The sequence below is a fragment of the Vespa crabro genome, chromosome 4 (assembly GCF_910589235.1).
Source record: "Vespa crabro chromosome 4, iyVesCrab1.2, whole genome shotgun sequence".
In the NCBI taxonomy this organism is placed as follows: domain Eukaryota; kingdom Metazoa; phylum Arthropoda; class Insecta; order Hymenoptera; family Vespidae; genus Vespa; species Vespa crabro.
In genome coordinates, this window is record NC_060958.1 from 6,099,708 (window position 1) to 6,120,461 (window position 20,754).

At 29.2% G+C, this 20,754-nt stretch overlaps 4 protein-coding genes across 9 annotated transcripts; 2 read left to right on the forward strand and 2 right to left on the reverse strand.

Moving 5' to 3' along the window:
• Positions 1–119: 119 nt before the first annotated feature.
• Positions 120–2,677, forward strand: LOC124423701 (complex I assembly factor ACAD9, mitochondrial). Its single transcript, XM_046961749.1, has one exon. It carries the CDS (start codon positions 635–637, stop codon positions 2,492–2,494), a length of 1,860 nt encoding a protein of 619 aa, XP_046817705.1. The 5' UTR covers positions 120–634; the 3' UTR covers positions 2,495–2,677.
• A 961-nt stretch (positions 2,678–3,638) lies between these two features.
• Positions 3,639–5,891, reverse strand: LOC124423540 (programmed cell death protein 2-like). 2 transcript variants are annotated; one of them, XM_046961357.1, is made up of 5 exons: positions 5,601–5,891; positions 5,008–5,209; positions 4,776–4,944; positions 4,230–4,673; positions 3,639–4,148 (listed from the first exon to the last, which is right to left on the reverse strand). In XM_046961357.1, exons 1-5 carry the CDS (start codon positions 5,709–5,711, stop codon positions 3,884–3,886), a joined length of 1,191 nt encoding a protein of 396 aa, XP_046817313.1. In that variant the 5' UTR covers positions 5,712–5,891; the 3' UTR covers positions 3,639–3,883. The 2 variants fall into 2 exon arrangements, with proteins under 2 accessions (XP_046817313.1, XP_046817312.1); XM_046961356.1 differs by having other exon boundaries at positions 4,776–5,209.
• A 137-nt stretch (positions 5,892–6,028) lies between these two features.
• On the forward strand, positions 6,029–8,169 carry LOC124423543 (dehydrodolichyl diphosphate synthase complex subunit NUS1). The gene is made up of 4 exons (XM_046961361.1): positions 6,029–6,700; positions 6,913–7,032; positions 7,634–7,883; positions 7,948–8,169. The coding sequence occupies exons 1-4, from the start codon at positions 6,382–6,384 to the stop codon at positions 8,036–8,038; spliced, it is 780 nt and encodes a 259-aa protein (XP_046817317.1). The 5' UTR covers positions 6,029–6,381; the 3' UTR covers positions 8,039–8,169.
• Positions 8,170–8,586: 417 nt separating this feature from the next.
• On the reverse strand, positions 8,587–20,705 carry LOC124423537 (kinesin-like protein KIN-7O). 5 transcript variants are annotated; one of them, XM_046961348.1, is made up of 9 exons: positions 20,031–20,705; positions 19,758–19,866; positions 18,956–19,256; positions 18,789–18,883; positions 14,767–14,873; positions 14,197–14,534; positions 13,719–13,896; positions 13,377–13,546; positions 8,587–13,289 (listed from the first exon to the last, which is right to left on the reverse strand). In XM_046961348.1, exons 2-9 carry the CDS (start codon positions 19,802–19,804, stop codon positions 8,598–8,600), a joined length of 5,928 nt encoding a protein of 1,975 aa, XP_046817304.1. In that variant the 5' UTR covers positions 19,805–19,866; positions 20,031–20,705; the 3' UTR covers positions 8,587–8,597. The 5 variants fall into 5 exon arrangements, with proteins under 5 accessions (XP_046817304.1, XP_046817303.1, XP_046817302.1 ...); XM_046961347.1 differs by having other exon boundaries at positions 19,758–19,876; XM_046961346.1 differs by lacking the exon at positions 20,031–20,705 and adding an exon at positions 19,490–19,684 and having other exon boundaries at positions 19,758–20,026.
• Positions 20,706–20,754: the final 49 nt, after the last annotated feature.

Consider the following 20,754-nt stretch of genomic DNA (forward strand, 5'->3'; position numbering starts at 1 on the left):
TTTTATCCGTAGAATTATTAGAAACGTCGATTGTAACGAGAATTAATTTTTGGATCAACATGTATAGATAATTACGTTTTTTGTAAAAAAAAATTAACTTTTGTGATATACATAAAAATTCGATGATACTTTAAATACAAAAAGGTTAGCGATACTATTCTAGTAAGTTAAAATTTTTTATTTTAACCTATTTACCGTTAAGTTAACAATATTATTCTAATATTTATATCACTTTGAAGAAAAATTGAAAGTTTATTTTTTTTATGTATTTAACTACCAAAGTGCATAATTCCATCATTCACTTAACTTCATCTAATTGATAAAAATTGACTCAACCTAATAATAATAATATTATGCATTATAAATTTTGTATTTTATTAATTTGCTTATTCCAAGATTTTATTCAATTATTTTTTGTATTTTTTAAAAATCTTTCTCAAAACGAATGGAAAAGCGACATTTAGCGACATAAAAGCGACAGAAACCTATCGACAACATAGGTAACTAAAATTTATAAAACATTGATTTAGGTACTTGTTTAAGCTCTTGCTTGAGCAAGTTTAACCTTTTCGGTGATTATTAATAATTATATTTATCGAATTTTATATATTATAAACGATAATAGCGATATATAATGTTGACACAAAAAATATGTTACAATGGAAGTCGATATATACCAACATTAATTTATATGCCCAAAAGAAATATTCAAAATATGAGAGATATAGAAGTATTTGAAGAGAAAATAAGACTATCTGAACAAAAAAAGAAATTAGAACGAAGACCACCATTCTTAAAAAATTTATTTGTTGGTAAGTTTGACTTCGATTTTATGACCTTTCCTGAACCACAATCTTCTGAAAGGTACAAACAATTTTTTGAATGGATAAAACCATTTGAAAATTATATATCTTCCATAAATAGAAATGAAATATCTACAACAGAAGCGTTTCAAAAATTTAAAGAACTTGATATTTTACGAGCTAGAATAGATGCAAAATATAATGGATTAAATATGTCTGAAGCAGAAACTCTTAAAATATTAGAAACTTTAGGATCTATTCCTTGGCTAGCTACAACCCTTGTTAAAAATAATATTATACCTATTGATTTAATTTCTAAATTTGGTAATGAAGCACAAAAAAGAAATTATTTACCTAAAATAGGCAATGGAGAATTATTACCAACAGTTTGTATTACTGAAGTTATGAGTGGTCCTAATATGAAAAACATTGAAACCAAAGCATCGCTTTCAGATTGTGGTAATTTTTGGATAATGAATGGGAGGAAAGAATTTGTGGCTAATGGATCAAATTCTAATCTCTTTCTAGTTATTGCTCAATCTGATGAAAAGAATTTTTCATCAAATCTCTTATCCACATATATAGTGGAAAGTAATTATGAAGGCATTACTTGTAGCAATGTTATTAATACAATAGGTCAGCAGGAAGTACATATTTGTACAATTGACTTCAAAAATACATATATTCCTAAAGCAAATATACTAGGTGAAATGGGTAATGGAAATGATGTTTTATTGGATGTATATACTCCTGGAAACAATAAGGTTGCTGGAGAAGCAATTGGCATTTTACGACATTTTTTGTCTTTATTGAACAAAAATATTTTAGGAAGAAAACATCTTGACAAAAATATGTATGAATTTGAAGCAGTACAAGAAGTTGTTGGATTAATAACATGTAGTTTGTATTGTATGGAAAGTGTTGCATTATTTACTAGTGCAATAGGTGATCTTTATGAAAATCAAGATTTGGAATTAGAAAAGGCTGTAACAGAAACCTATTGTGCCAATGAATGCATAAAACAAATTTATAAAGGATTGCAGGTGATTGGAATTGAAAGCTATATGAAAGATAATCCATATATGAAAGTTTATAAGGATGCTTTAGGATTGTCTTTATTTGATGGATCTGCTATTGATGAAAAAATATATATAGCTTTATTAGGTTTGCAATATGTTGGAATAGATTTTCATGAAGATATTGTTAAAACAAGAAATTATTTACTAAATCCTATTCACTTTCTAAAACAAATATTTTCTAACAAAAAAATAAATTTATATTTGTTTGAATATGCACATTTATCCTTTAAAATGGCATGTTCTTTAATTGAACAATGTCTTCAAATATTAGTAGATATAAGTACAATGTTATTAGAAATGTATGGAACAGAAATATCTTCTAAACATATTATATTACAAAGACTAGCTGATATTACAATTCAGTTATACGTAACAATTACTGTAGTAACACGTGCATCTAGGAGTTATTGTACAGGAATTAGAAATGCCGAACAGGAAAGATATATAGCAATGTATATTGCTCAACAGGCATTTAAGGAAGTACTATTATTAAAAGACATTATAATTAATAACGAATTACTACAAAATGATAGAACATTAGAAAAATTATCTGAATCTGCATTTCACTATAAAGGATATATGTGTGAACATCCTTTGAAAAGAAATTTGTAATTATATTAAAAGATTTTCTATGCAATATTGGTACATTTCTTGACCATTTGTTTATATATATATATATATAAACAAATTGTATAAATAAGTATTGTTTTAGATATTAGAATTTTGTTAATTGTTTAATAAAGTAATTTAATTTGTAAAATCAAATTTATAAAATAAAAATTATTTACGATACAAATTACTTTAGAATTTATTCTATATTATGAATACTAAATTAATGCAACATAGAACATATACATTCCAAAAAAAGAATCAATAAATTAAAGAATTGGATTAAATAATTGAAAAAACAATGAGAATTAAATAGTGAAATAAAAATAACGGCAATATACGAATTAGAATTTATAAATGAAACTAGTATTACTCAAAATTAAATACTCATATTCATAAATTTCATTCGTATTTATTACTTACGGAACTTATTTTATAAATGAAATAAGTGTGCTTATATTATATTTAATTCACATTAGAAATTTTTTATAATTTGAAATCAAGAAAAATGAGCAAGTTTATTTTTACTTAACTTTCTCTATTTACATATCAATTACAATGTATCCTTATATCTTTACATTAAAATTAAATTTCGAAATGTTTAATTTTTTTACTTTTATATCATGCTATATATTTTAAAGTTTTCAATTCTTTTTATTAATCACTTCAAAATATTTAAGTGATTTAATCTACTATCGTTGTTCATAATTATAAGATTAAGTTAAATTAGTTATTGGAAATAATCTATAGTTTATGAACTTTATATACTCTTTCTCGTATTTTATATTCCATGTTCACCATTACATAGTATGTAATATATTAGGTAATTTTATAAGCATTGTATTAAAATCAAATTAAATAGCCACTTACTCAAAGTATTATAAGAAAATTTTTCAAAATGTTATACTTTAATATGTTAAAATATTGAGAATTAAAATTGAAGACAATATATTACGAAAAATTACAAGTGAAGAAACTAAAAAAGAAAAACCAGTATATTATTAAGACAAATTCATTAATTTGTCATAGTGTTGTCATTTATAAAAACAGAGTCAAACTTATTTTATCATAAAAAATAATATAATAAACAAAAATAATAAACAAAAAAATTACAAAAATATAATAAATAATTAAATACACAACGTTTTGATAAATTAAAGGTCAATAGACATTTACATAAAAATAATTATGTAATTTCTATATAATATTTCCATTAATTTTTAAAAAATTATTTAAAATGCATATTTGTCATAATTTTCAATACATTTTCATTGTATTACAGACATTTCAAACTATATGGACGGTATTTATCTATAGAAATAAAATTACTATATTTTTACCAAAATTATGTCTCCATACTATATTATAGAATTGATTAAAACAACATAATCACTATAATCTTTCTGCTTGAACAATAATATGTTCTTCTCTGTATGAATCAGTTGAGGACCAGCAACTTTTTAAACATGTGAATATCAGAACTGTACCAAATTCAATTTGGAAATTTTCCTCATTTTGTGGTTGCAATGTTAATTTTGGTATAAGTGTTGGCAATACTTGTAATTCAAAAGTCATTTCTGCTCCACAATGTCTACATTTTCCAATACAACCACTTATAGGATATAATAGTAAAGCTCCAGAATTATCTCTGCAGTATCTATAAAATAAGAATATAAAATATATATTTTATTTGTATAAAAAAAATGAACAGTCAACAAGATAACTAAAGTTTTTGTACCTTAGCAATTGTCCAGGATTCTTTTGTATGCGACTGACAAAATTATGGAACATTTCATCCCCATGCAATGGAATACTTTTTTCATACTTCTCTATATCTGTCCCAGCATTTTTAGAATCATTAGATTCTGTTGGTGATGAATCTGGGTTGGTATGTTGATATTCTAAAAGTAATTCTCGAACATGTTGTGGTACATCAATATTGGAAACTTCTTCATCAACAGAAATAAAGATTTCAGTAAAAAAGTATTTCTCTTCTGTATTTGACTCAATCTCTATTGGGAATGGTGTTACTTCATGTAACAAACTGACCAAGTCACATTGTGGCTGGGTAGGAGTATCAATGCATACAACTTCACTTTCTTCACCTTCTATTTCTGCAGATGCTTGAGGAGAATCTACTTTTCCTACAGCTCCTCCAATTGGTGATTCTATACTTGCAGGACTAACGAATATGATTGATATAGATCAATACACACATATATATATATGTGTATATATATATATATATATATATAACGCGCATATAAAATAAACAATGACAAACCTATTTGCATTTGGGTCATCTACTTGCAATACAGCAAAATCATCTACAAAATCTTTTCCAATAGCAGATTGCATGGAATTATTAAAATCAATAGGAACATTTGATAGCATGTTATTTCCATTGTGTTCACAAGAATTCTCATTCAAGTTATCGCCCCAGTCATCTGCTCCTGCCAACCAAGTTTTTGTAAGTAATACACTTGTGCCATCTTCACTGGATGGATTTGTTTTACTTTCGTTCTCCAAGGACTGAATTCTCAAACAAGTCCAACTTTCATTGTGATTCCAACAATTTGGATTGATGCATGCAAATATATAAAGTGTGCGATGGTATTTAGAATTTTCTAGTGGAGCATACAATTGTAGAGCCAAGAGTTGGTGTAAGCCGCAAAGTCTACACTGTGGTGATGACAGTGTGTTCTTTCCATGCCAGTCCTATCCATAGAAATATTATACATAAGTAAGTGTTAAATTATTGAATATGATGTAGAGAAATTATACAAAATATTAATATATATATTTTTTTAATAATATTTGGATAACTACTTTAAAAATAACAAATAAGAAACAATATAAAATATCTATTTTTATCTGTCTACATAATAATTGTTAACAATTTGTGCAAAAATATCATATAAATTTGTAAAAGGGTGTATCAAATGACTATTTTTCTTTTTTTTTTTATCTACTATACAAATATATTGTATAAACATGCAATATAACGTAAAAACTTCTCATTATCTAATTTTTTTAATTTCTAATCTATATATAAAAAGCAGCAATACGTAAAATAAAATTTTTAATAAACTTTTTTTCTTGTACTCACTGGAAATCCACCAATTTTATTAGTTGTAAAATTAATTAGATTACGATGCTTATCTATCACATAGTCATCTTCGTAACCAAGATATACCTTCGTACGATTATTACAAGCCATTAAATATGATTCAAATAATATTTCATTGGAAGACTATCGATAATAAAATAGCACTGATTTTTTAATACAGCGTTATTAATGAAGCTTATAAAATGCAGCTGATATGTACATAACTTTTGTACGACGCGTGCGCTTTTACCGGTTTATGCTTTAATCGATTTTTGGAGCTTTCACAAAAGATAAAGCATATTACAGATTTCTTCACTCATAGTTTTAAGATAAACTCTAACGGTGGCGCTATTATAGCTTTTTTTCTATCGTTTTTTATGTTGGTATTTCTTTTTCGCTTATTGGTTGTTGTAAACCAATGCACATGACAGATAATATATATAACACATAACTTCTAATCTTGAACACTGAGTTAAGAAAGGAAAATATGAATATATAAAATTGTTTTTTTTATTTTTTTTATTAATATTCTCAATTTCTGTTTTTACGACTTATTGTCTATCAACAACTTGTATTAATAGGAAAGTATTTTAGTACATTGTATTTTCTTTATCAACATTTTTATAAATACTATGTGTTGTTCATATTTTTTACTATAATATTGGTAGCATTGTTATATGTTAATAAATTGTACAAGATTGTGATGGGGGATCAGTCTCGTGGTATCTGCCGGTGATTCTAAGTGAATATTCTTGTATAAAAATATTTATAATTTTGTTGTATGACCGTGCAATTAGATAAACATAAGATGTTTATAATATTTCGTACGCTTCTCATACTCATTCATCTTTTATACAGCTTACGGTTAATAATTTATAATAGCTGTTTAATTGTTCATCGAAAGTGTATAGGATATTGGTATAAAAAAAATCCAAAGATTGAAATAGAAATGCTTGTGCACAGTATGAATAAATTAAGTAAACTGCCAGAGCATGTGGTTATTTTGGGAGAAAAGAAAGATTGTATCAAAGATTCAATACAAATAATCTCTTGGTGTATTACATTGGGTATACCTTTCATTAGCTTTTATGGACGGAAAGGTAACATGCCATAACAATTATACGTCATTATTAGCTATATTAAATATAATTGCCAATACAAAGATACCAGAAATGACATTATTTGTTTTGTTAGAATGACACATTATTTTTTATGTAATTTTATCTATATAAATAATCTTTATTATCTTTTAAGATTACTTTTTATGTGACTATTATATTTATATACTTGTATTTTACTTAATTTTATCTAGACTTTTTGTCGCAACACGAAAATGCTATAAAACAAGAGTTTGCTATTAGGAGACCAGAATTAATGGAATATATTAATTGGAGTCAGTTGCACATTCCACACAAAGAAAATGGAATTACAGGTATAGTAAAATTATTTTTAAATTTATTATATATAAAAGAAATTTTATAAAATTATATTAAAATAAATAATTATGTTGTTATTATAAGAATGTATAAAAAAGAGATTTATAGGATATTATGTTTGACATACAGTTTACTTGCTTTTAAAATATTTGCTAATATTATAAAAATGGTATATTTTACATAAAAGTGAATTGTATATTTATTTATATAATTTTATAATAATTTGTTTGGCCATCTCTTTTCTCTTACTTCTTCATATTTTTCTAAAACTGTATTTTTAAATATGATAAATAAATAATAGTTGATCGCATGTTAAAATATTTTTTTTATGAATATTATCAATAAGTTTTTAAAAGTATTCCTTTACATGGAAATTGACACCAGTTCTGAAGAGGGCCAATCCTTTTGAAAAATTGATGTATTCAAGAAGGTTCATTGTGCCTACCTTATGTAACAATTGATTGTCGGATTGATACAATTGAAAATGAATCTAATTGAAACAGTAATGAAAATAATATTTCTTATATGCAATTTGTTTGTAACTTTATACTTAATGCTTTTTGTTTGTCTATAATAATATTTTATATATCTTTCTAGGTTCTAACACTATGATTCGAATATTATTACCATGTAAGAATAGTGGAAAGGGTGGAGTAGTATTGTTAACTCAACATTTAGCAGAGGCTGTAACAACAAAAAATTTAAAAATAGAAGAAATCAATGAAAATTTTATTCGTGAAAAAATGACGTTAAAAGGGATTCCTGATCCTGATTTAGCTTTAATACATGGACATATTTGCTCTACATATGGTTTTCTTCCATGGCATATTAGGACAACAGGATTTGTGTACGTAAAAATATTAACTAAATTATGTAAACAAATTGATATAAATTTACTTTTATATTTTTAGGACATTACCTGAATGCCACAATGTGTCAGTAAAAGATTTTATCTGGATACTAAAAAAATATAGTAAGCGAGAACAACGATATGGTGAATAATATTATTATTTATAAATAATTTCTCTATGTATTTGTGTAAAAAAAAGACAATTGAATTGAATCCTTTGGTAAAGACTGAGCAGGAAATAAATGAGAGGAATTGTTTTGTAATAAATAATGACTTTTCAGTATAAAGTGACAATATCTTTGTCGCAATTTAATTTTATTGCGTAATTAAGAATTTTCTATTTATTAAAAATAAATAGATTGTTATTCTTATATTAGATCATTGAAGTCATTAAGAATCTTAGGTTTTAAGAGAAAAATGTATGTATCAATTATACAATTTTTAAAGTCTTATTATTTTCTAATTTACATAATATGTAAGTGTAAGTATGTATAAATGCATTGTAATTCTTAAATAACTGGTAGAAAATAATTAAATTACTGTTAATTGTGTTAAAATAGGATAGTGAGAAAGATAGACATAGTATCTGTCAATATGTTGTCTCATTATTGCATTATATTTTTCTTTTTTTTTTTTTTATTTAATCATTAATGTAGAAAAATATATGAGAGAAATGAATTTATAATTTACATATTTGATGGAGATGATATTTTAAAATGTGACATCTCTGCTGTTTTCAACGATGCGTCGTCTTTCATGTAACAATTCTAAAAATTTTGCTCTTGGACTTTCAGGACGATATCGCCATCTTTCCCAGGAATATGGTTTAGAATCAGTAACGGTAGCTCGATGGAATATTCTTGAATTGGCAAAATTCAGTGTTTCATTTTTTGTACATCTCAAAAAAGTGTTTGTCATTAACCTTGGAAAGCCATTATCCTCGAATGATTTTCCTAAATGTTCATAATACCTTATAGGCTTCATTAAAATACTACTTGACAATTCTATATTTTCATCCTCCTTTGCGACTGAATCATCGAGAAAATCGTTCATATTTCTATCATCATAAAAATGATAAAATTTGCAAGTACTATTCTGAAATTGTTTCTCTTTTCTATAAAAAATACTTTTCGTACGACAATGGCAAGATGGATAAACGTTTATTAATCGATTAGAATGTTTTTTTTCAATTTTACTTTTTACATTAAACACTTCTTCATTATTCGTATCGTAAAAGTCATCATAGATCCTTAATGGATCGTATGGATCTTCTGTAAATCTCGGCATGGAAGAATCTTTAAGAGAACACCTGTTAGAAGGAAGTAAATTCTCTAAAGTTTCCGAAATAATAGGTTCTTCCTGTAAATTCGTATCTTTTCGAACAGGATTAGAAGAGATCTTGGAATTTATACTAGAATCTATACTAGAGCTCGCTAAACCAGATTTAGCGCCAGCAGATTCAACGACGATGCCATATTTTTCACGGAGATACTCATTGTGCTTATTTGTTTTTTCTATACAATTTTCTAATCTTTCGATACTTTCTAAACATTTTTTAAAAGATTCTGTGGCTACTATAACGTCAGTTTCTTCTAACAATTCAATATTATTATCGATAACTTTATGACTTTTCAATTCTGTATTGTTTTCGTTTCGCTGAGGATAATTTCGTCGATGATTTCCTCGTTTTTTCTCTTGTTTCTGATGTTTCTCACAAATATTTGTAGTATTATTTATATATTCATTGAAAGAATTCATATTACGCATAAACGTTGTTGCCTCGTTAACGTATTCTTGTAATATTTTCCTCTTTAATTTTATAATACAATCTTCGTCTCTGTTAATATCTTCACTGCTATCGGAATCACTCCAACTATTTCGAAAACTATTTTTTTCGTAAGACTTGATGCTTTTATTACTCGATATCTTGATAAAATTAGCCGTAGTCTTTTTCTCTTGCGCACTCGATTGCATTTTATCTTTGATGTTATCACCTTCGTTATTATTTATATTTTCCAGATGATCATCCGAAATTTTGTCTTTATTTATCAACAATTCTCTATCATCCATATAAACAACCTGAGAATCATTATCATTAGCATTATGCTCGTGAATTTTCTTTTTAATAAAAGGCTTGGAAAAAGTTTTACTTTGATTCAATGAATTTGTTTCCCTTGGTTTAATCTGATGTTCTGTTGAAGTTTTGCTATCCATAAAAGTGACTTTTTTCTTGCAAGAATTTTTTAAGGTATTCGATGACTTTTCTTCGAAATTAATTCGTGCTTCCTGTGAATTATCGATGTTAATTGTATCTTTACCTAAAATCAATGATTTATAATTGTGAGCAGAAATGAAAGATTCATCGATTGATTCGACAGATTTTTTCTTTGGAAATTCTATTTGATCTTTTTCGAAATGATTCGCGAGTGAGACTTCGACGTTATTGTCGCAACTATTTCCTAATGTAGTTGAATTTTCTTTCTTAGTATGAGCGACAACATCGGGTGGGCAAATATTTTCAAAAATTTCATTCTCCTTAGGAGTTTCTGTATTTATATTATTCGAATTACAGATAACATTTTCCTCGTTATAATCAAGACTGTCATCTGAAAAATTATAATCGTGTTCTAGCAATCTTTTAGAATCTATTCTGGCGATCAAAGATGGAGATTTTAAATCTGTAACTTCATTATTATCGTACATATTATTCGGAAGAAAGACATTGGAATTTAGATTAGGTTCTTTCAAATCTTTAGTACTAACGATCGCGGTACAGTCGTTGTTTAAAGAATTATTCCATGCAAATGTCAACCCGTTAACTGATAATACATTTCTTGGGCGTTGCCACGAAGTTGGAGGAAATGAAATCATCCAATTTTTCCAAATGTCTGTAGCTAATGGGTTATTATATTTTTTTGAAATAAACGTTTCTCTAAAGCTTTTGTCTCGGTTAAATGATCGACCACTTTGAAGTGCATAAACCTGTCCCTTGTTCATATCAGTAGCAGATTCTTTTGTATCTGGAACGAAGGAGGTACCTAAAGAATTGGTAAAAGTAACCGATGCTTTCGTAGTTGTGTTTTTAGATGTATTCAACGTATCTTCTTCCGATTGAGTACATATTTTAGAGATGTGCCGAGGATCCTCAAATATATTTTCGATTCTAAAACATTTATTATCCGTTTGACTGACACTTGATTTTGTTGCAAATTCTTTCACATAACAATCATTACTCATATCTTCCTCTTTGATATTTTTCTTTTCAGTTTCAGTTTGACATTCATTGTCTTTTAAACGAGATAAATCTCTTTTTTCCGAGATACTTGTCTTATTTAAAGTATCATCAATTATAACAACTTTTGATTCTAAAAGATTTGAGCTTTCGATAGTTATACTAATAGTATCGGGTAAACACATGGAAATAACGTTTCTATCTGATTTTTGTACAGCCGTTGTAAGAATGGATTCTTCAATTACATTGTAATTCTTTTCAAAATATTGCGTTGTTTTTTCTTGTACAATTGATTGCTCTGGTGGCTGTTGCGTTTGAATGATAGAATTGACTGCAACAGGAACGGTCACAGTATTCGTTGATTTATCAAAACGATTGACTTTTTTATCGTTAGCTAAACATAATTCTGAAGTATCTGTATTAGACATTTTATTCGTATAAGTTCTCATATCATCCAATAATATTTTGGAATTATTATTTAAAATATTCACACCGTATTCGTAAAAATTGAGATCATTCACTAAACACTCTGCATCTTTAGATTCCATGACTTTGTATTTTAATTTGTCCGTCAATGTTGCAATTTCTTTTACTCTAATAACAGGCGATCTATTGTCCATATTCATTTGATAACCGTTGTGTTCGTCGGTTAATACACCTACATCTTGACAAACAATTTTTGTCTCGTCCGTTAAAGATGCCGAATCCTTCATACGAATCGTTTGGATTTGTTCCGTTTGCGTATCAACATTGACACGTCGTCGTTTGGCTAGCATCTTTCTCGATATCTCTTGAAGTTTTGTTTTAGCCGTCAAAGAGGACGTCATTAATCTAACGTCCGTTCCCTCTGGAGGCGAACGAATACCTGAAAGAGACGTTGATGCAGATCCTGTCACACCTGTCATTTCTTCCACTTGTTTCCTGCTCGAATATAATCTTTCCGTAACAGCAGCCACAATCTCCGCTCTCTTCGTCTTTTGTACAGGAGTGTGAACCCTTGTAGATGGATTATGATCCAATGAATCCTTTCTCTTTAAGATTTTATCATTCGTCAAACTCGAAATCAATATCTGTTCATCTTTCGAACTACTCGAACTACTGTCTTTACTGGTCTTCCTCTTTAAACTTTCTAAACTTGGCTTTCTCGCTGTATTTTTAATTTTCCCTATGAGACCTATCACGGATGAATTATCTTTTGGATTTTTGTCAAACTCATTACTACCAGTCCTTTGAAGATAATCTCTACTGTCAAATTTGTTAGTATCTTTCCATAGGCTTGTATAGCTATCACTTTTAGAATTTTCGACTTTTCCTTTATCTACGAGTTTATTCTCTATGTCGACTTCCTCCGGTACCGTCGTTTGTTTCTCCAAATTCGTATTGGATCTCTCTAGAGTCGCTAGATTATCGCGTTTTTTTTGTAATATTTCGACAGAACCGAATTTTCTCGACATATACAAGTTCGTAGACGTTTCTGTTGGTGTTGCAACATTAATGGAATCTTGTTTACAAAATTTAGACTTTTCTTTTTTTCCCAAATGAATGATATTTGAACGAGTATCGTTTATTTCATTATCCAAATCTAGATTGAAATGATTATTTTCATTTTCATAATCATTGTTCGCAGCTTTGCTTGTACGACTTTCACAGATTTCGCGAAGGTTACTACTTCCTATAAAATCCGACTCGATCGGATAATCGTGTATTTCGTCAGAACAAATCTCTTCGATTTGTGTCGAGTTCTCGTGGAAATTATTATCCGGCTTTATAAGTACTGCAACAAGAGTTGGAATGTCGACGAATACAGCTTCGTTTATCTCTCCGATAAAATTGTTTTCTTCATCCTTCAATTCTGAAACCTCAGCACGATTATAACTGTAACTAGTGATAGTGCTCGTTTTGTAATCGAGACATTCGTATGAACCAAATTTTCTAATAGATTTTACGGAGGCATTGTCGTGATTTGTTAAATTCTCAGTTGAATTAACTCTTCTGATTAAAGAAAGAACTCCACTATTACTACTATCACCAACACTACTAACACCTTCTTTTATATGTTCTATCTGTCTCTTATTTCCCAGCACGCTATTTTTCGACGATTGATCCTTCTTTTTTTCCGAATCATTCGTCTCGGATTCATTTTGTACTGATTTTTTATCTGGCTCGATGTTCTATAAAAATAACAAAATAGACGAAATATACGATATAAGGTAAATAAAGAAAATATATGAAACATCTTCGCGATTTTTAATATATACCTTCTCTAATAACAAAGATTTCAATCTTGTTATCTCAGCCCTTAATTCACGGATTGTTTTTGCCATGGGATCTTCATTGACCACGGGTTTATTGACCACGCTGTGCGCCCTTTGAGCAAATCGTAACGTATGCGCGGTTTCGTTGTAATTTTCACTGGCTGGTGATACGGCTATGAATAATTATGAATAATTGAATATTCTTGTTTGTCTTGTAATAAAAAAATGCTTTTATATATATACATATATAGATCTGTTATATAAGATCATTGCCTTGAAATGTTTCTATAGAAAGCATCTAATTGTAAAGTAAATGATAAAAAGGCTACAAACATAAATATTTACTTGCGAACATAACGGTGGTAGCATTTCCACCGAGTGCGTCCTTCAGAAGCCAAGTAAGCGAAGAATCTCTATAAGGTATATACCTTCTACTGGAACCACTAGCACCTGAGACTTTTCCCGTTAAAGCCGAAATAACATTGCCCAAGGCTACCAAACTTTTATTTATATTCGCACCTTCCTACACAAAAAGACATTGTATGTTGTTAATTACGTTTCTAGATATATCTTATGAATTGTAAATACACGCATGTTATAGCGAATGAATTATTATTGTTATTATTATTATTATTATGTTTTATTACGATATATATGTTTACAAAAAGTCAATAATTGAAAATAAATTTATCTATTTATTTTTTTGTTTTGTTTTATTTGTAGTTTAATAAAAAGAAGTTTCTGGAGCAATATTGATTTCTTAATACTTATGACAATATCGTAAGATATCTATTATCTTATTTTTTTTAATAGAATAACTCACTTTTAGTCGATGTAGACCATCGCACCTTTGAGCGTTTTCGCTACCGGCTAGATCGACCAAATGCAGCTTACTGCCGTTATTACGAGATGTGACGTCGTTGCGCTTAGAAGAGGACGCGCCATCGTTGTATTTTCTATCGGTATTTTCATCATTCGTTGATTGTTGCCCTGTCGTAGCTATCGTCGTTGATATCTCCGGATTAAGAAAAATTGTGAGCAATGCGTGACTACGACTACTGCTGGAATTTTGTAACGTTGCGGCTGTCTTTCTGGCTTTTGTACCTCCCTCGACGTATGACATTAACGTTTCTAATGTATTAGCTACGTGATACGTCAATCCTTGCGATAGAAAATAATTATTTTTTAAATTAATTTTTAATCGTTCGATAGAATCTAAGGAGTATCTTTATCTTTGTTGATTACAATAGAATCTTTAATTATTATGAAATAATAAATTATTTTTATGTATCATATAAAATTATTGAAAATTGTAAATATTTTAAAATAGAAAAATATATTTGCTCTATGAAAATGATGATTTATATTGTATTAATAATGTATTTTTTTATACCTTGGACGTAAGGACCTAGTCGAGGATGTTCACGAACTCTTAGACTATGGCTACTTGAGGATGGTTTCAAAAGATCTCTCACGCGTTCGTTATAAATTTCTAAATAGCTAAAACAGTAACAATCATGTTATTATATGTATATATATATTTTTTTTTATATACGTTTAAATAATACCATAATAACGAATGAATTATTAAGAATTCTTTTTCATTTTTTTTCTTTTTATCCGTACCAATTTATCCTCACAATTGATTTTCACAACGACGTAGATTGTATTATCGTATCTTTCGTCGAAATTCTAAAGTCTTTGATAGATAATATGTTATTAATTAAGGCTCGATAACAAGGCGTGAAAGTCATTTATCAGAAGCTTTTAACTTTTCGAGTAGTTCGCGAAATTAGAGACGAATTTCTAAGGAGGATAAAGAAAAAAAAATAGATAGAGATAGAAGCAGGTGTCCGCAAAAACGAAAGCGATGGCGACGTCGTATAACACGTTTTCGTGTCTAACGGTTATTACGCTGCTGGAATAAGAATCGATTTGCAATCTTCACTCTCGCCATTACATCGGCGACGAGCGGTAGTAATTTAAAACAAAAAGAAAAAAAAATAAGTAACATTTTGGCCGCGAACTCATCGAACAGTTTAATAGTCGCGTAAAAGAACGATCGAAACATGACCTTCGACTCGATTCATCGATCTTCTCTTTGCACTCTGCTGTTTTTTTCTTTTTTTTTTTTTTACATAAAACGCCATATTCTTTCTTTAGGCCAGATACATTTTTTCAATATATATATATATATATATATATGTAATAAATAAATATATATATAATAAAAAGAAAGAAATCACAGAAAGGATTTCACGGTATTGTAATACATCATTATATTTTCTTAGACGTGTTGCGTGCATCATCTTCACATTTCGAAAGAGCGTGCTAGCAAAAGATCATTGCATTTTATTCCAAGAATTCATTAGATTATAACGGCCCTGTATCATGCTATAGGTATTGATATCAAACATTGGTGTAGAATATTGCTCGAAACTTTGCGTCTCTTTCATCCGATAATCATTTCCATAAAGATTTACGATCGGCTTTATTGTAGAACTATGATGAGAAAATAAAATAAAATCCTACAATTGGGCATAATTTACCCGTCTAAGTTATGCTCGTAAGGGCTAACAATAACATCCTTAAGAATCCTGTTCACTCGGCAAAGGTTCGAGCAAAGTTTCTCCCGCTACCCACTAACCTACTTAACGATTTTACGTCCATGACTGTCTTTACGAAGACAAGCAGTACCCATTTATACGTACATTACATATATATCACTAAATTAAAAAAAGAATTTCTTTCTTTCTTTCTTTTTTTCCTATGAATAATAATAATAATAATTATCGTGTTAAAACGTATCCTCGTTTAATTCTTCGTTCTCGAATTATCATAATTCCTGTTATAACTAAAGACTATTTTCTAATTCAAATACTATCAGCACTGTTATCAATATTATCTTTTTTTAATTATACTTACTAATAAATATATGTAAGTTTCAATAATATCATTACTTTTGATAAGTTTCGTATAGATATTATCTACTTGTTTTTTTACGTGTATGTGTGTGTTACGTGTTGTTATTCTAGTAATGCGCTGGTAGTTGAAACGTAAAGGGTTAACATCTTTTAGCTGGTACAGTTATCGCTATATATTCGTTCACGTGCAACCGTACACACAACAAAATTTAGCGTTTACCTTGAGTAAGATTTCAAGTCGAGATTTAAACTCTATCTAATTATTTAACACGTGACTCCTTTCTCCACGTTTCCCCATTCTATTTCTTACCACAGCTTTTAAACAGTTTTTCATTTCGCAGTCATATTATAAAGTTTCTTCCTTGATTAAATGCACGTTAGCGTTTCTTATCACATTCGTCTTTTTTTCCATCCTTTAATTACTCCTGGTTGTTCTTTTATAATATATAACTACGATGTACTATGTTATAGGTATTCATTCTTCAAGGACACCACTAACACGACGAACTCTGTTATTTTTTTTTTTCTTTAAGAATAACACACGTGCGATCAAAACTCCCATCGATTTACAATTAAACACAATAAACTTGAACGATGCGTTATAAGGGAATATATTTAAATTCCAACAATTATATCTCAATCTTTTTTTTTTTCTTTTAACTCTCATTCAGCTCTTCTCTAAATTATTTTTAACCGACAAATATGATACTCTGATTTCATTAACGTAATTTTGATAATATATCTAAAAATACGATATACGTATAATTACGAAACACGTAAGAGTTAAAAGTTCGATTTCATTAGCTGATTGAAAAAAGAAAAATAAATGGAGGCACAAATAAATAGAAAAAAAGACAGAGAGAGAGAGAGAGAGAGAGAGAGAGAGAGAGAGAGAGAGAGAGAGAGAGAGAGAGAGAGAGAGTGTGTGAAAGAAAGAGAGAGAGAAAGAGAGAGAGAGAGAGAGAGAGAGAGTGGGAGAGGGAGAGAGAGTGAGCTTGCGTCCGTTTAGGATTGCGAGTCACGAGGCACTGACTAAGACTATAAGACACATTCAGGCCAGCGAGGGATTGAGCTTACAAGTTTGCAAGCTCAACTTATACGTCTCAAACACCCTCTACCTCTACCCTTTCTCTTAACTATCGTTTAGCATTTTCTACCTACGTAACAACAAAGCCGGACCTTTCGTCTGAAACTTAACATATTTTTTTTGTTTCCGTTGATGGTTTCTCATGTAGAGAATGATCAGAAGAAAAAAAAACACGAAGCCAATTGATGAACACTTAAGGAAACACGATACATTTGACGATATATTCTACTGTAGCAAAAAATTTTTTTATAGGATCTATTTCTTTTACATTATTTACCATTTAACTGGAAATAGTGTCTCTGATACTTTGCAATGATTTGATTTATATAATGCCCTTCTTAAGATACAAAGGGAAAGGACAATTATTTTTCTATTTATAGAAAATATTGAATTTATATATAGGTATATATGTAAAATGTCTATAAGATTAATATTCGTTCGTTTTCTACGAAGAACATTCAATTGTGCGATAACAAAACGATTATTCCTCCTCAACTATTGATCGAAAATCCGATCAAGCAAGAAAATACGATGTATGTACTTGAAACGTGATCCGTAGAAAATAACAGATAAAATTGAACCGATAGGCGAACCTTGACCAAAACCAAACATTACCGTCATCGATAGCCAATCTATCTAACAATAAGTAAGCTACAGACATACATCGGTATGAGTATTCGTGAGAAAGGTGTCGAACCTGCGATCTTTCCCACGATTATCAAATAGGAATATTAACGCGATCAGAAAATGAAGGTCGTCTAGGGGCTTAAAATTCTATGTGAATCCACAAATGCTACTTGGTGTTATCGTAAGAATTTTCAAAATTCATAAGACGTTCACATGTTACAATTTTCAAAAGGAAAGTGTGAAATATATAATCGTTCATCTTGAGATCATTGGACTATTTTCCATCGTTTTTCATTACTGTGAGCTATCGAAAACGAGCTGTCTGATCGTTGAGAGGTATCATCAATCAAGTCTGCAGTATATCCTGCACGGCAATGGTTTTCTTCAAAAGATGTAACTAAACTCTATATATATATATATATATATATATATATATTCATATACATCGATCTTCCATCTAATGCTTATTCATGATTTCAAACACATTTGGTTTGTCGAGATTCATTCGATCTTTGATTTCTATAATATGTGAATCTTATATGCTATTTACAGAACTCCTTTGAAATTTTTATATTATATATGCAAAAAGAGGTAAAAGTTATGAGATGATTTTAAAAATCAATTGCTCTTTTTCGAGATCTTTTAGGCTTGTAGTTAGATTAATTGTTTTACAATTTGAAAAAAAAATTAGTCTAAGAAATTCTAAAAAAAATTAATTGATTTTTAAAATCACACACGCGCGCACACACACTTACACATATGTATATATATAACCACCTGATTGAGACGTGGAAGATATTTTCTTTCAATTTTTCTTCTCTTATACGAGCAAAGATACCCTTGCAAAGTCGTGGCGTTAGTCCTGGATCATTCTACGAAAAAAAAAGAATAGCATAATTCTTAAAGAATTTGTTAACTTACATATTAATTAATAATTTGTATACCTCCGTTCCCATGATAGTATAAGTCTTTCCGGATGCACTCTGTCCATAAGTAAGAAGACAAGAATTATATCCGGCAAAGATATCATTAAGAACAGATTTGCCAAGAGTATCGTAGATTTTCTCTTGATTAGCATAATTCTCTGATTCAGGATCGGTGGAATCGAAGCAGTAATCGAAATCATACTTTCGTGTACGTTCACGACTATCGCCAGCTTTGTTCAATGGGACTTTTAGATTCGTCAATGAAATCCCATTTTGATCGGTGCAGATGACTACAGTCGATCTAGAGTTCTTCAGTTCTCTAAATTATTATTAAAATACAGATAGATCAGAATTTAATTTAAAAAATTGATTAAAATCGATTAAACAAAGATTGTTTATGGAGAATATTTTTCTTAGATTCAATTTTGAACTGATTAATTAATGTCTATCTAGTTTTAAACGTTTAAAAAAAAAAGAAATAAAGAGAAAGAACAGAAGAGAAGCTGAACACAATTAATAGCAATTACAGACGCTTATTTAATATCTTATTACATTTCTAACCACCGATCACTCTTGCTTCGTATTTCTTGAAAAGTGAGCATGGTTTTGTTCTTACTTTCGTTACCACTTCTATCTGTCTCGTCTAAGTATAGAAACGAAAACACTCTTCATAAAGACGGAGTCAGCCGTTATGTATCTGTGGACTTGACATCCCGTTTCCTTTGATTCTAGTACGACACTCAAATACTATTCTTAAATTAGGTCAGCTGATTTTTTGATCGAACAAGATAAATTTCGTGTGTTACGATGAAATACTCACCGAGCCGAGAACGGTCTCACGCGAACAGCCACTTTAATGTTCGCCATATTGTCAGAGCCCGTTAAGAAGCCACTAATTGTCTTTCATTCACATTGTAACGTCGTTGAAGCTAATTTAAGCTATTGTTAATGGATGACAATTGGATTGAAACGAATGATTGAATGATTGACATACATATATCAGTGAAAGTATAACAGTAATATACTTAAATATATATTTAAATTTGAAATATCGAGAGTTTAATAAATTTTTGAAAACACAGGACACACTAACCAGGTCGTTGCAGAGTGCATAAGAACATGAAAAGGCAGAAAATGACGGGAACGGAGTGCGTGTTCGGGCCAAGTGCACGTGCTCTACTGCTGCGATGAAAATATCCACGAGACGCTCCAAAGAACATCATTCGTGCTCATGGTTTATCCCGGCCGGGATACTCGCTCGTACTTACGATGCTCCATTTAAAAGGGAACTATAACCAATTGTACGATAATCTTCTTTCTTTTCTACCTTTCTTTCTTTCTTTTTTTTTTCCTTTATTTCCTAGTTTCTCATTAACGTGCGTACTTAATGTATATCGTAGAATCGTATATCCACTTTTTCACTTATACTTCTATTTACTGAATAATCGTTATATTAAATATATAAACATACATGAAGAAGATATAAATTATGTAAATCTCGATTTAATAAACTATATCTAATATCTAAATATCAATTTGATTGGTATTCACTGTAACACTCCAAACGTTCAACTATAATGAAGTTCGTACTCCAATTATACTCCAGTTGGTACTTTAGTTTGATGTAGTCTTAACGTTTACTACAAGTATCTATGCTCTATCATTCTTCGGTCGTGGCATGGAGTACTGTGAGATATGAAAATGATGTACTGAGAACCTTTAAAAATATAAATACAAGTTTGTGTGAATATCAATAAGAAATTTAACGATTTATAAAATTTTTATATGATTCCGTTTTCTTTTTTTTTTTTTGAAAC